This window comes from Panicum virgatum, chromosome 9K (genome assembly GCF_016808335.1).
Source record: "Panicum virgatum strain AP13 chromosome 9K, P.virgatum_v5, whole genome shotgun sequence".
NCBI lineage: Eukaryota > Viridiplantae > Streptophyta > Magnoliopsida > Poales > Poaceae > Panicum > Panicum virgatum.
Genome location: NC_053144.1, coordinates 69,007,701 through 69,022,635, shown reverse-complemented (window position 1 = coordinate 69,022,635; position 14,935 = coordinate 69,007,701). Strand labels below are relative to the sequence as shown.

The 14,935-nt window shown below is 43.2% G+C and overlaps 1 protein-coding gene across 1 annotated transcript; it reads left to right on the top strand.

Moving 5' to 3' along the window:
- Positions 1–5,938: 5,938 nt before the first annotated feature.
- Positions 5,939–6,624, top strand: LOC120648910 (defensin Ec-AMP-D2-like). Its single transcript, XM_039925542.1, has 2 exons — positions 5,939–6,178; positions 6,268–6,624. The coding sequence occupies exons 1-2, from the start codon at positions 6,115–6,117 to the stop codon at positions 6,447–6,449; spliced, it is 246 nt and encodes an 81-aa protein (XP_039781476.1). The 5' UTR covers positions 5,939–6,114; the 3' UTR covers positions 6,450–6,624.
- Positions 6,625–14,935: the final 8,311 nt, after the last annotated feature.

The window sequence follows — 14,935 nt, the reverse complement described above, 5'->3', positions numbered from 1 at the left end:
AGTCAGATTACACTCCTCAATTAAACGGTTTGGAGGTCCACAACTCCTCTTTGATCTGCGAAGAGCAATAGGTAAATCTACATCCTCCTCATGCTGCAAATCAGACTGTGAAACTGGAGGTGAGTGCTGAACAGTATCAGGAACACTATCTGAAACATCATTACCAACAACTTCATTTTTCTGGTCATCCATAAGCTCCACCTGCACACTAACTTGTGACTGCAATTTCTCAACTAAAGCATCATCTGTGGACAAACTGTCAGTAAACATCACAGATTCATTGAAAACATCACTTCTGCTCATAAAAGTCTTTCTAGTTTCAGGATTCCACAATTTATATCCTTTGACTCCCGAACCATAACCAAGAAACAGACATTTAATAGCTCTAGGCTCTAATTTTCCATTATCAACATGAGCATAAGCAGTGCAGCCAAAAACTCTCAAGTGTGAATAATCTGCAGGTGTACCAGACCATACCTCAATAGGAGTCTTCTTGTTGAGTGGAATAGAAGGCGATCTGTTGATCAAATAACATGCTGTATTAGCAGCCTCAGCCCAAAAACGCTTGTTCATATGGGCATTGGACAGCATGCAACGAGCCTTCGAGATGATAGTCCTGTTCATACGCTCGGCCACACCATTCTGCTGAGGAGTGTATGGTATGGTGTGATGCCTAACAATGCCTTCTTTTCTGCAATAATCATCAAAAGCATCCGAACAAAACTCTCCACCATTATCAGTTCGAAGCACCTTGACCTTCTTCTCAGTTTGCCTTTCTATCATAACTTTCCATTCTATAAAAGCAGCAAAAGTATCATCTTTGCTTTTCAGAAAATAAGGCCAGACTCTTCTAGAGTAATCATCAATAATGGTAAGCATATAACGAGCACCACCATATGAAGGCTTACGTGAAGGACCCCACAAATCAGCATGAACATAATCAAGTGTACCTTTTGTGGTATGAACAGAGGTATTGAATTTGACCCTCTTATGCTTACCAAATACACAATGCTCACAGAACTTCTTGCCACTCAGAATGCAGCCATCCAGCAGGTTTCTCTTCATCAATTCTGCCATACCGAGTTCACTCATGTGTCCAAGACGCATATGCCAAAGGTCAGTCTTACTAGGTTCAGCATTAGCAACATTAGCAGCAGAAACAGAACCATGCAAAGTACAACCTCTGAGAACATATAAATTTGAAGGATTGAGATCACCCAGCAAACATAAAAGAGAACCTTTAGATACCTTCACAACTCCACCTGAACCGGTGTATTTGAGTCCTTCTTTATCAAGTGTGCTCAACGAGATCAGATTTCTTTTCATCCCTGGTATGTGCCTTACATTCTTCAGTATGCGAATCATGCCATCATGGGTCTTGATCTGAACAGAGCCAATGCCAATAATCTCACACGGGTTATCATCTCTCATGCGCACAAAATCACCGTTCTGCAAAGACTCATAGGAACTGAACCAATCTCTATTAGTGCAGATATGAAAAGAACATGCAGAATCAAGAATCCACTCATCATGACCAGCAACACAACCAGCAAAGACAACCAAACAATCTGACTCAGAGTTTTCACCAGCAGAAGTAACACTAGCCTTACCATCAGATTTATTTTTCTTCTTCTCCTTATTCTGCAATTTCCAGCAATCCTCAATCATATGAGATTTCTTCTTGCAATACTTACAGAATTTCTTCTTGTGACCTTTGGACTGGGAGCGGCCTCTACCGTCATTGCTCTTGCCACGATCGTTGTTATCACTTGAGGATCTTTGCTCTGATCTGCCTCTGACATGCAAAGCGTCGCCCCTAGAGGACGAGCCATATGTCTGCACCATGCCTTTCATCTTCTCCTCAGACTGGAGTGCCTCACAAACTTCCGCAAGGGTTAGTTCATCACGGCTTAATAGTATGGTGTCACGGAAACTTGCATAAGAACTTGGCAAAGAGCATAATAAAAGAAGACCTAAGTCCTCATCTTCATACTTAACCTCCATCGACCCTAGGTCAGCAACGATCTCCTTGAAGACAGATAGGTGACCCATCACCGAATCACCCTCCTGCATCTTAAGCGTGTACAGCTTCAACTTCATATGCAATTTACTGGTAAGATCCTTCGACATGCAGATCGATTCCAGTTTTAGCCACAATTCTGCAGCAGTCTTTTCCTGCAGCACTTCTTGTAGAATATCATTAGATAGATGAAGCTGAATAAGAGAAAGAGCCTTACGGTCCTTGCGCTTCTCCTCATCGGTCCACTCATCCTTCTTTTTCTTCCCGAATTTTTCCAGCGCCTCATCAAGATCATTGGTTTGCGCCAGAATAGCTCTCATCTTGACTTGCCACAGCGAGAACCTTGTCTTGTAGTCCAACATCGGTAGATCATACTTCATCGACGCCATCACGAAACCCAAACTTGAAACCACGGCTCTGATACCACTTGTTAGAAGCGACGGCGAACAAAATGATGAAAAATAGAAAAATCAAACCGCAGAAAGACACGAAGATTTAACGTGAAAAACCCCTCCAATGCGAAGGGTAAAAACCACGGGCGCCAGCCAGCAAGAACTTCACTATATCGGGTGTTTGTGTATAACGCCTAGCGGCGGCTTACAAGAGGAATAATAGGATTGGTATTCTCCGGTGAAGCCTATGGGTTAGATATATAGGAGAGTCACGTGGTCTCCTCAACTTCTACTAGCAATGTGGGATTAAAAGTTTGCACCACATGGGCCTTAATGGGCCAAGCCCAAATTCCAACACTCTCCCATCAGAATTTGGATCACAATATAACAGTTCTATCTTTCTAAGCTGTTGGACGAGCAGACACCCACCTAGCTCCTTCTTTCCCCAGGTGTCGCCAATCCATGATCCTCAAGTTTCCCATGATAGTAGAAGGGGAATCCCAGGTTTCCATATTTATCTCTCCCGAATTATATTCTTCTACAATGCCGGTGAGCTTGTCCACCCATCTACTCTTTTTTGGATGGTTATGAGAAAACAACGCGAGCGGCGGCGAGTGGCGGACTAGACATTTCACCCGACGCACGTCAGAATGAATCAAACGCATGACAGCATGAGCAGCGCTAGCTGGCTGGCCTCTCGGAGCACTCGGAATATCTGCGCCCTGATGTGCGTGCATCAGAACATGCATGCCGTCTTTGGACTGTGGCCAGGTGCTCCGAGATGTGCATCCAAATTAACATGCATGTGAGGGTTTAGCCGGCACCTGCTGTTCTGATTCAAAAAAAAAAAAATCAGAACCCGCTCCAGCTACAACTCCTCGTGCTGCTCCTCTTCCAGCACGAAAATAATGGCGTGAAGTGAACCATCACATCACCCGCGAGGCGTGGCGAGCTCGAGCGAGCCTGCCTGGCCTGGCGGTTCATCAAGTGCAAAATCGTCAACACGTCTTGATGCATGCATGCATGCATGCATGCATGCGTTGCTGCCGAATACTACGCGAGAGGAAAAAGCGCCGGTTTTACTCGGACCGAGGACGGGCCGAACCGTACCGTACGTCCTGCGGACCACGAACTGTCGTCTATACCGTGACCGCCTACCCTTTCACTTCTTTTTGTGTTGGTGATTTGCGGCTCGGCTGGCTGGCTCTGGTGCACTAGCAGCTAGCGTGTCTGCGTTCGGTATTGTTGCTGGGTCCCAAAACTTGCTTTCCTCTACGTACAGGTAGTACATACGATTGTGCCGTCGCCCATTCCAAATAAATGGACTGCTGGGCTAAATTAAACGTGGCAACAACGGAGGGGGACCGAAATATAATCCAATCGAAATTATTTCAAATTTTTTTTGTTCTAGAACAATTTTTTAATTGTTCTAGCAATACAAAAATTTTATTCGGGAAAAAAATTGTTTCAAAATAAAAAAATAATTATTATGATTATTTGCGCGGAAAATATCTCCGGCCAAGATGCCCTGCCACATTCCCTCGTCGTGGGGATCGCGTTGCGCCGCTGATCATATTCAGATCGCTGTCCGCCCCCAAAACTCTGTCCTTTTCTTTTCCCATGGCGGCGACGTGTCGGTGCCGTGGCTGTGCCCGGCAGCGAGTGCCGCGGACCACAGCGATCCCGTCGCCGGTGGCCGGCACCACCGCGTGCGCACCCGCGCAGCGCCCGGCTGGCCTCGCGATCGCGGCACGATCGACAAGGAGGGGTAGCTGCCAATTCTAATGCTGCATTTAATTTTGAATGTCGACGGAAAGCTTGCTGCTGCCGGAGGGCGAGTCAGATTCAGCAAAACGTGTTCTCGAGATCTCGGAGAACGACGGGCTTGAATAAGAATTGACCTCGTTAATTTGGTTGCTCCTACGTTGTAATGCGGATGCAGTTTCGTCAGCGTTGCTGCACGGTTCCCTTTGACAGACCGTACATCATACTGTTTGATAAAGCTATATTTCTTTTTCTTAAAAAAAGAAGATGAGATTTTTTTTCCCCATTTCAACTAATACGAGAAACTTTTTTTTAGCAAGACTAACACGAGAAACTGTTGAGGCTATTTTTGAAGTGGGCTGCTTCCGTTTTTTGTTGAGAAGAAAGTGGGTCGAATAAGATGTTGGGCTTTTGCAATTTCGAAAAGATGGCTATGGTTGGGCTCAAACTAACAGAACTAGTGGGCTTACACTGGGCTGACATAAAAGGTCCTGTTTGGTTTAGTAACGCTAGGTACTGTAGCTAGCTAACTTTGACAATTAATTACGGATATTAAATAAAAGCAGTTTACAAAATTAACTTCACAACCCCTACGCTACTTCGTGAGACCAATCTAATAAGGTCTTTGACCGCACGATTAGAGGATGGTTACTGTAGCATTACTATAGTCAATCATGAATTAATTAGTCTCATTAGATTCGTCGCGTAAAGTTGTACCCATCTATGAAAAGATTTTACAAATAAACTTCATTTAATACTCAATGCATACAAGATTCTCTTTGTAGCACAAGTTGTGCTAGCGAACCAAACAAGACCACCGGAAATCTTCTCCCTCGCACCTCTGTGCAAACTGCAAAGCACACTTGCTTAACGTTCTGTTGCTAACGGCATCGCTTCGGAACCTGGTGGAAATGGGCATTTGAAGCAGACGGAAGAAAAAGGCTTCACAAACGTCAGACTGGTAGTGCAGTTTTTTTTTTTTTTGAAGTAAAGTAGTGCAGTTTGAAAACGCTGGAAATTGCCATGGCAGCAAAAGAAACTAAAGCTGATGCGTTGCGCCATCTACATGCATGTTCGCTTTATTCCGTAAATCTCTGAATGCCTCACTTTGTCTCGCTTTTCTCGTCCAAACCTGAGCGGCGATCCACAGCATTCGTTCTATCGATCGAGGAAGATCGGTTCCGTGAGCTCCTTTATTGGACAAACTGCGCCGACTCGAATATAAACCAGTATGGCAAAACCTTTTCACTTTCTGGAAAGGAATGCACTTGCTGCAGTGATCCCCTCTGCAAAGGAAAAGAGAAAATTCGCCGACAGCGTATCTGCGAGGCACCGCCATTAACGAGCGCGCATACGAGATGTCGATAGAACACAGGAGTTTCGCGTGAACTGCGCACACAGTAAAATGCACATCCATCCACGCCTGAAAATCTCACAACGCCGGCACCCTACTACTCCGATCCTTGCGAACAAGATCGACGAGCCTGCCCTGGCCTTGCCTTGGCCTCATCTCCTCAAGACAAATTCCAGCCTTGGCCTCATCTCCGATCCTCGCCGGCTCCCATCTTTTACGGTGTCTGAAAAGCGCGAGGACGGCAGCAGGGTCTTTACACGTACGCGCCTCGCTGCGCGCTGGTGGACGCGCCCAGGGCCCCACGTGGAGCTCGCTCGTGCTGCTTTCCTCCTCGTTCTTTTCACACGTCCGGTTAATCTACTCGCGTCACGTCTCGCATCTCGTGGCGTACGTGCCACACCTGCCATGCGGCGTGCCACCCCATCTCATCTCGTCTCGATCGCTCGTGTGTCACGGGTGTCTATATACGGCAGGGCCCCCATCCCGTCTTGTTCCAGCAACAAGCCATCATCTTCGTCTTTCTACCGATCGATCCATTTCTTAGATCAGTAGTAGTGGGAGAAGCTAAGGAAGCAGCGCAAGCAATGGAGCTCCCCCGGAAGCTCTTCTCGGCCGTCCTCCTCGTGCTGCTGCTGCTCGTGGCCACAGGTACGTCGTCGCCCGGGTGGCTGATCCTCTGGATCAACTGAAGTCGATCTCGCTGATCTGAGATGCATGTCGTCTTGGTCATTCACCAGAGGTTGGCGGGCCGGTGGGCGTGGCGGAGGCGCGCACGTGCCTGTCGCAGAGCCACAGGTTCCGGGGCCCCTGCGTGCGCCGGGCCAACTGCGCCAACGTCTGCAGGACGGAGGGCTTCCCCGACGGCAAGTGCCGCGGCTTCCGCCGCCGCTGCTTCTGCACCACGCACTGCCGGGAGTGATATGTATCATCGGGCCAGTGGATCGGATCGTGCGTGCCTTCCTTTTAATTCTGCTGCCGCCGCCTGCCGGTGTTGAATAATCGGCGGCCTAGCTAGTAGTGTGCCCGTGTGTCTTTTTTTTAAAAAAAAATTGCATCGCTCTGTTTAGTAATGATGAAGGTTTTGATTTTTTTTTCCTCTCCGAGTTCTCTAAATTATATTATCTGCGACTCCGATCGGCAGATGGTTTTGATTTTTCACCGGGCAGCTAGCTAGAGTAGCAGACTGTTGTCCGAGTCGTGTTCGGCTCTGGGTTCCGATCATGACTCGTACGTAGCGTAGCTACTCCGACCAATCCACCAGCACCGCATCCACTCCTATTTAACAGCCGCCGCAATGCAAGAAACTAAACCTTAGTTTTCGGAGCCAGGCCAGTTTTCATTTAGAAGCTCGCTCGCTCGCTCGCTCGCTCGCTCGATCATCTTTCCAAATCAACCAATCGACAAGTACGCAATGTCGTGGAGCCATCTTGCGCCGGTGCCTCCGGGGCCCTGCCTCGTCCTCGATCCCGACGAGATCAAGGTACCCGATGATCAAGATCGTCAGTGCCGGGGGATTTCACTACTGGACTCCAAAGGCGACCGCCTTAAGTGCGATATGCAGCCGCTGGGAGGTACGACGATGAGCTTTGCTCTCACGTGGAAACAAGGGTGGATACTCAACTCTTCTTCAGATCGAAACAATCCCTTCACCTTCCTTCACGACCCTCGGACTCTGAACAGAATCGAGCTGCCAAACTTTCCTCACCCCTTGCCGAGGGTATTCCAGTGTGCTCTTTCCGACAAGCCTACCAGCACAGCTGGGTGCGTAGTGGTGATTCTTCGCCTGAATGAACCGTGCTTCTGGTACTGCCGTGTCGGAGTGACGCCGGAGTGGATCAAGCACGACTACGACGTGGGGAGCCAGCAATGCGACATCGAAGGATTGGTTTGGGAGAAGAGAGTCATAACCGATCTCACATCATGTAAAGGCAAGTTTTACTTTTATATTGCAGCTGGTGATTATGTTATCCTCGAGTTCAACCCGAGCCCGGTCACCCAGATCATCAAGATGCAGGGCGTGCCAAGACGGTTTGGTACTGCCGAAACTTGTTCTTTCGAGCTAGACGAGGAACACTACAAGTTCTTTGCATTCCACGATTACAAAGACGGCGCACTAAACATCACTGGAATCACTCTTTACAAGATAGACTTGATAGGGCAACGGTTCGTCAAGGTCGACAAGATCGGTGATCGAGCCTTGCTGTGGTCGGGTTATGGTGGAGGATGTTGTCCTGCTACGAGATTTGCGCTGGAGCCGAACTGCGTCTACTGGACTGGACCAAATGCAATGCATATATTCAACATAGTAGAAAACACCCATAGAGTATGCTATCATCCTTCAAACGATCTTCCAAAGCTATCCTCAGAGGCATTTTGGCTGCTTCCTGTATAGCAATTAAACACAGAAAGGTTTTAATAGTTCTTCCGATCATGTACTCTTATGTTGCATATTTTATTGTGGCTTTGGGTTGCCTTTTGGATTAGTTTAGGCTGGTGCTGGTGCTATTAGGGAATAGGAATAGGAATATCTAAAATATCTGATAATTGTATCCACTTAAACATCAATGTAGCTATCCGAATCCGTATTCGAATTCAATATGGTAATAAAGTGGATACATACGAATATGATTTTCATTGATTTCTCTACTCGATTTTACATCCGTATAGTTGTATACGACAATATCCGTATTCATATCCACTGAAACTATTTAAAAGTCATCTTTATTTTTCCATAACTAAAGTGATTGATTTTAATAAAAAAGATATAAGATGATTAAGTTTACTTTAAAATATTCATGTTTAATCTATATATAGGTTAAACTACTTTTATAATTTCTATTTATGTATTAGTAAAGTTTTATATGTTTATTGATATATATTTTTAATTTTTAGTTTTGTTATATATATATATATATATATTAAAAATATTTGTCGATACATAAGCTATTTTTTACAAGTCATCTTTGTTATATTGCTATACTTTAGTTTCTACATGTATAATGATTTTGCATTCTAACATTACCGATAAAGAAAATAGCCTAACGTTACCGAATGCGAATACAAATCCAAATCTAACATATCCGTTCTACATTTGTATTCGAGAATATATGAATTTGTATTCGTATTCGAGTTAAAATATGGTAAAAAAGTGCTATTCGAGTCTAATTCTATACGAACTAGTCTATCAACCCGTGCTCCCGCACGAACTAGTTAGAGATATCTAATAATTATCTATCTCACACTCTCTTTAATCAATTAAATATTCTAATCCAGTACTGCAAAGATACATATTTATTACATATTTATCATTATGTAATTGTAATAAATGTGATAGGTTTAGTTTCTAACAATTTTTTTCTCACTTCACATCACACCTCCATATATGTTTGACATGTGTTTAATTGAACACTTTGTTTTAGATATGTGAACAACATAAAAATTGGTATTCTTATCCCTTCTTTTATACATGAATATATAGTGACAAACATATTATGGTTAGTATGTTTATATAAATAATAACATAAATAATATATTAATAATGATAGGAATAGTAATTTAAAATTTTATACTGATGCGGTTTAAGATTTTATTATAATAACATAATTTTGATTCAGATTTGGGGTTCATTTTAACTTTTTATTATGTTATTATTGGATAATATAAAAAATTAGGGGGTTATTTAATATTATTTTATAATGGCATAAGTGGGTAATTTATATGAAGATTAGGTGGTTATTTTAGATTAGTTCTTTTATAATACAGAGGTGGGTAATTTAGATACATGTTTAGGGGGTTACTTTAGATTAGTTCTTTATAATGGCAGAGGTGGGTAATTTAAATACATGTTTAGGGGGTTACTTTAGTCTATTTTCATAATAGCAAAGGTGGATAATTTATTAAAAAAGTAATAGATCCAATGACTATTATGATTAGAGTTGCCGAATTGATGGGCGGATGTTTCTGATTTTTGTGAGAATTTGTAGAATTTTTTTATTTTTTTAGACTGTCCACTTAGTATCCTAGGTGGTTTCATCTGGAGGCTTCAAAAAGAGACTCCAATTAATAATAGTAAAATTTGATCGGCTTTCATCCCCAAATGCTACGACGCGCAGTGAAGCGTGTTGTGTGCGTTCTAGAACGTGGCTGCTAGAACGACACGTTTAAAGGCTACGATCTCAACGTTGCATGCACCGTCTTCCCTGTTTGGCTGCTGGTAGGCCGTAGGCGTGGCCATGAGCTTTGCCCGCACGTGGGAACAAGGGTGGATGCTCTACTCTTCTTCACATCAAAACAATCCCTGCACCTTCCTTCACGACCGTGAACCCTCGGACTCCGAACAGAATCGAGCTGCCAGACTTTTCTCACCCCTTACCGAGGGTATTCCAGTGTGCTCTGTCCGACAATCCCACCAACGCTGGGTGCGTAGTGGTGATTCTTCACCGGGATCAACAAGCTAACAATTTAGATTGTAGTAAAGAAAATTTAAGGTTAGATATTTGGGAAAATATACATACAACAAGCAGATGGCAGAGCGGCTCTCCACTTCATCAGCAGGTCTAGTCTTCTGCCCGTCTGGTCAAGGGACGCGCCAGGTCAAGACAACAATGGCACTGCCGCCCAGCCGTTGGGGGCAGGGCAGTCGACAAGCTGTGGAGCGGGTGTGCCGTATAGGACTCCAGCTTATAGGACGAAGGGACTCAGGATACCAGTCTGGCTGGAGTAGGCGGTAGCTAATCCTTAATCCCAAAAGAAGTGCAGTTCCAAAGTTTGAGGGAATAGATCACTGTTAGTATAAAATTACGTATATACTCTTATAAAGATGTAATCATTGCACCTTAAGTGAAGAGAAAGTAAAAAAAAAAATTTAAAGTACTACCAAGTAGCAAGAAAGTATTGCATAGAAAAACGCATAGAGACAATCAAATATTTAGCGGATATTGTAGTTCCAATGCATATACATTCATTGAGGATTAAAAAATCAAATAAACAACACGGTTTTCAATCACAATTGGTAGAAATAATTAAGGTAACAAAGTTATTTCTTTGAACGAGTAATGTGTCTAAAATTTTCTAAAACTACACTTTTTGCGGGACAGAGGGAGTACCCGGGTAGCCGTAAGGCTTGGCAATCAGTATTACTGCCTCCGTTTTTATTTACATGCCATATTAGGTTTGTCCTAAGTGAAACTTGACTAACTTTGACCATATAGAAAAGTATAGCAACAACTATACTATCCGACCTATGCATTATAAACATATATTTTATGGTGGATCCAATAAAACAAATTTAGTATTAAAAGTGTTATTACTTTTTTCTATAAATTTGGTAAAATTTTTGTTAAATTTGACTTGAGACAACCTAATATGACGTTAGAAACCGGGGGTGGGCGGGCGCTAGGAGGGCACCCCAACACTGCAAAAATTTTGAGACCCCTTTCATCTAGGACTGGGATAACGCGCGATCGGTCACGCAGAAGCCAATCGCGCAACACCCCCTAGTCCGTGTAAGCTGAGCAGATACTGAAATGTATATGTCCTCAACCCCTACTGGCGTGTGTCTTGTACGATGTTAAAGGACGGGTCGTGCGGGGAGCGCGCGGCCTCTTTTCCTTCCACGGTCAGTATTATACTGCTAAAACTATGTTTAGCTTCCCTTCTACGCTCTAATACTATAGTAACTTTTTTAGTATGAAATAAATTTCTAAAAAATGTTTTATCTCATTCGTTCGAGCTTTGTTTTGAATACCGATTGCACTGTTGTATTCTGCACGATGAGACGGTCAAAACTAGATCCCACTTGCATATATTTTAAAGATGTTTTGCACTAATAGCAAGTTAATATATGTTATATACATAAGTTGCCACAAAAATATAAAGTTTCATACACATAAGTTGCCATATATATAAGATATAAGTTGCTACACATAAGATAAAAGTTATCATAAAAAGTTTTATGAATTATCACAAAAATAAAGTTGCCACAAAAACGTAATCTATTATAAACATAAGTTGTCATAAACAAAATTTGTACATAAGTTGTCACAGTCACAAAATAATACATATAAGTAGTTAAAAAAAGAGTAAGTACTCCCTCCGTCCCGGAATATAGCTATTTTAAGCGTTCAAAATTTGTCCCAAATATAACAACTTCTGGAGTTCCAAACCCACCTAGGACATATAAACTGCCCAAAATACCCCTCATCCTCTATCTCCCCACTTTTGGGGGTAATGAATTGTGGCGGCATGATTATTCACTGGCCAGCTGGCGTTAATTGCGTGCATGCCTGTTTGGCAGATATGGACCAAATACGTGCATGTTTAGCAGGTCAGATGATATTAGGGAGGTTTGCTGTGTCGGATATGGAGCCATTAGGAAGGTGTGTTGCGTCAGATATGGAGCCATGCATGATACCATCACACACATATCAATTAGCGCGTGATTGTTGCTAGCACATTCTGGTATTAAACCAAGGGCAATTGAGTCTTTTCACCTTCTTCCATAATCTGTCTGAAAAATGCTAAAGCTAGCTATATTCTGGGACAGAGGGAGTATCGAGTTTACATATAAATTGTCATAACAATAAAAGTTGTTATATACTAAAATAAAAGGTTCTACAAAAATAGAATCTATTATGCACATGAGTTGTCATGTATGTAAGATATAAGTTACCACACATATAACATAATAGTTATAAAAAATATTTGTAACTTGTTACAAAAACAAAGTTGGTACAATAGTATAATTTGTTGTGAACATAAGTTGTCATAAACTAAAATTGGTCATATACGTGAGTTGTCACAAACATAATATGTCATACAAATAAGTAGTAAAAAAGAGCAAATTATTGTACATATAAATTTATATACAAACTGCTATAAAATTAAAAGGTTGCTATAAAAATATCTATTATACACATGAGTTGTCTCATATATAAGATATATGATGCAAGTTACTACTAATAAAATCGATCATACACTCACGTACAAGAGTTGATACAAAAACAATACTCATTATATACATAAGTTGTTACTGTAGCAAAACGCTATACACGTAAGTTGCTAGAGCAAAGAGATCAAGTCATCACATAAGTTGCAACTAGTGTAAAACATCATGAAAACGTATGCAAGTGGGGTCTAGTTTTGTTCGTCTCGTCGCGTAGAACATATTGGTGCAATCGGTTCTCGAAAAGGAGGTAATATGAAGTAGATAAAGTATTTTTTAGATAGCTTCTCATATAAAAAGTTGGTTTTCTTTTTTTTTTAGAGGAAGGTAGACTCTTAATTATTCACAATGTTTTGAGGTACATGAAATATTTCTGGACAACCAAGAAGCCACACATATCTCCCTGGTGCCAACTTACAAACACTTTTAGCGAGAACATGAGCCTCATTGTTAGAGTTTCTACCCTCATGCTTAAATACTACTTTCTGAAATAAATTGTTTCGAGCTTTGATTTCATTCAGGATGGCAGCATATGCACACAAATTTTGCTTCTGAATATTCATGATCACCTCCAAACCATCTGAAGCTATTACACAATTGCCCACACCCATATCAAGAGCCAAGGAAGTTGCTTCATTGCACGCCAATGCTTCCAAAGAAGGTGGATCAACAAGACCATTAATAACCACAACACTAGCAGCAACATAGTTCCCTTTGCTGTCTCTGCAAATTACACCAACGGCTCCCTTATCTCCAGATCGTGCTATCGCACCATCAACATTAAACTTAAAGAAAGCTTCAGGAGGGGGAATCCATTTGGGAGCAAGTTGCCTGCGCTTTGTCAGTGGGTGCATCCTAGTCCTGGCAGACCAAAGCATCACGCGGGGTAGTGGGGATGTTGAGCCACAGGCGTGCAGATCAAAATATAGGACGGTCTGGTACGAGAGTTGTTGGGCTGCGGGCGTAGGCCAGAAGTGGGCCGGCATGGTCGCGCACTCGTGCTGGCGCGCGACTTGTCGTAGTTTAGATTTTTCCTTTCATCTATCGAGCAATAGCCCACTATTTGGGAGCGTCATGGGCCCAATAGGTAATGCATTCCCCACTCCAGTTCAAAGCCTATTTGTTGTGAACAAGTAAATTCATCTCAGGTTGAGGAAGGCCCTGGGGACGGGTAACTGGAGGATCGCGGAAGGCGATTCCAAACGTGGAGGCAGGGACGCCACCGCTCGCCATCTCTATCGCTATTTTTTGCTGACTTCCGCCACTAGTTATTAGCTGTGTCTTAGTCCGGGAATTTTTGTTGACTCCACCACTGGTTACTAGCTGTGTCTTCCGGCTAAAAGAGGCTGCTTTTCGTTTCGAACATGTTTGTAATGCTTGGTGTAGGCTTGATGCTAACTGCTAAGCTTGGCACGGAAATGATTGGCCGAGACAGCATTAACTTTATTAATGATTGGCTGTGTGTCTCTTTTTTTTAATTGCATCGCTCTGTTTAGTAATGATGAAGGTTTTGAATTTTTTTTTCCTCTCCGCGTTCTCTAAATTATATTCTATAGCTAGCAGACTGTTGTCCGGGTCGTGTTCCACTCTGGGTTCCGATAATGACTCGTACGTAGCGTAGCTACTCCGATCGATCCATCAGCACCACATCCACTCCTATTTAACAGACGCCGCAATGCAAGAAACTAAACCTTAGTTTTCGGAGCCACTCCTATTTAACAGACGCTCGCTCGATCATCTTTCCAAATAAACCAATCAAAAAGTACGCAATGTCGTGGAGCCATCTTGCGCCGGTGCCTCTGGGGCCCTGCCTCGTCCTCCATCCCGACGAGATCAAGGTACCCGATGATCAAGATCGTCAGTGCCTGGGGATTTCACTACTGGACTCCAAAGGCGACCGCCTCACGTGCGATTTGCTGCCGCTGGGAGGCACGGCCATGAGCTTTGCCCACACGTGGAAACAAGGGTGGATGCTCTACTCTTCTTCAGATCTAAACAATCCCTGCACTTTCCTTCACAACCCTCGGACTCTGAACAGGATCGAGCTGCCAGACTTTCCTCACCCCTTGCCGACGGGATTCCAGTGTGCTCTGTCCGACAAGCCTACCAGCACAGCTGGGTGCATAGTGGTGATTCTTTGTCCGTACACTACTAGAAAATAAGTCTTAAGTACACCTCAAAAGTAGTACCAGTTCATCTCCATACCGGTAATTTTGGGGTGGATGGAATTTATGAATGAGCCTTACGTACCGGTTGGTGTTATCAACCGGTACCTAAGGCTCTCCGTAGGTACCGGGTGATAACTTTTATATTAGTACCGGATGGTACCACCAACCGGTACCTATAGACGAGCTTTAGGTACCGGTTGGTATTAACAACCGGTAACTTAGGAGCCTTAGCTACCGGGTGGTACCACCAACCGGTACCTTAGGCTCATACATTGGTTATTTTAAAAGGAAAAT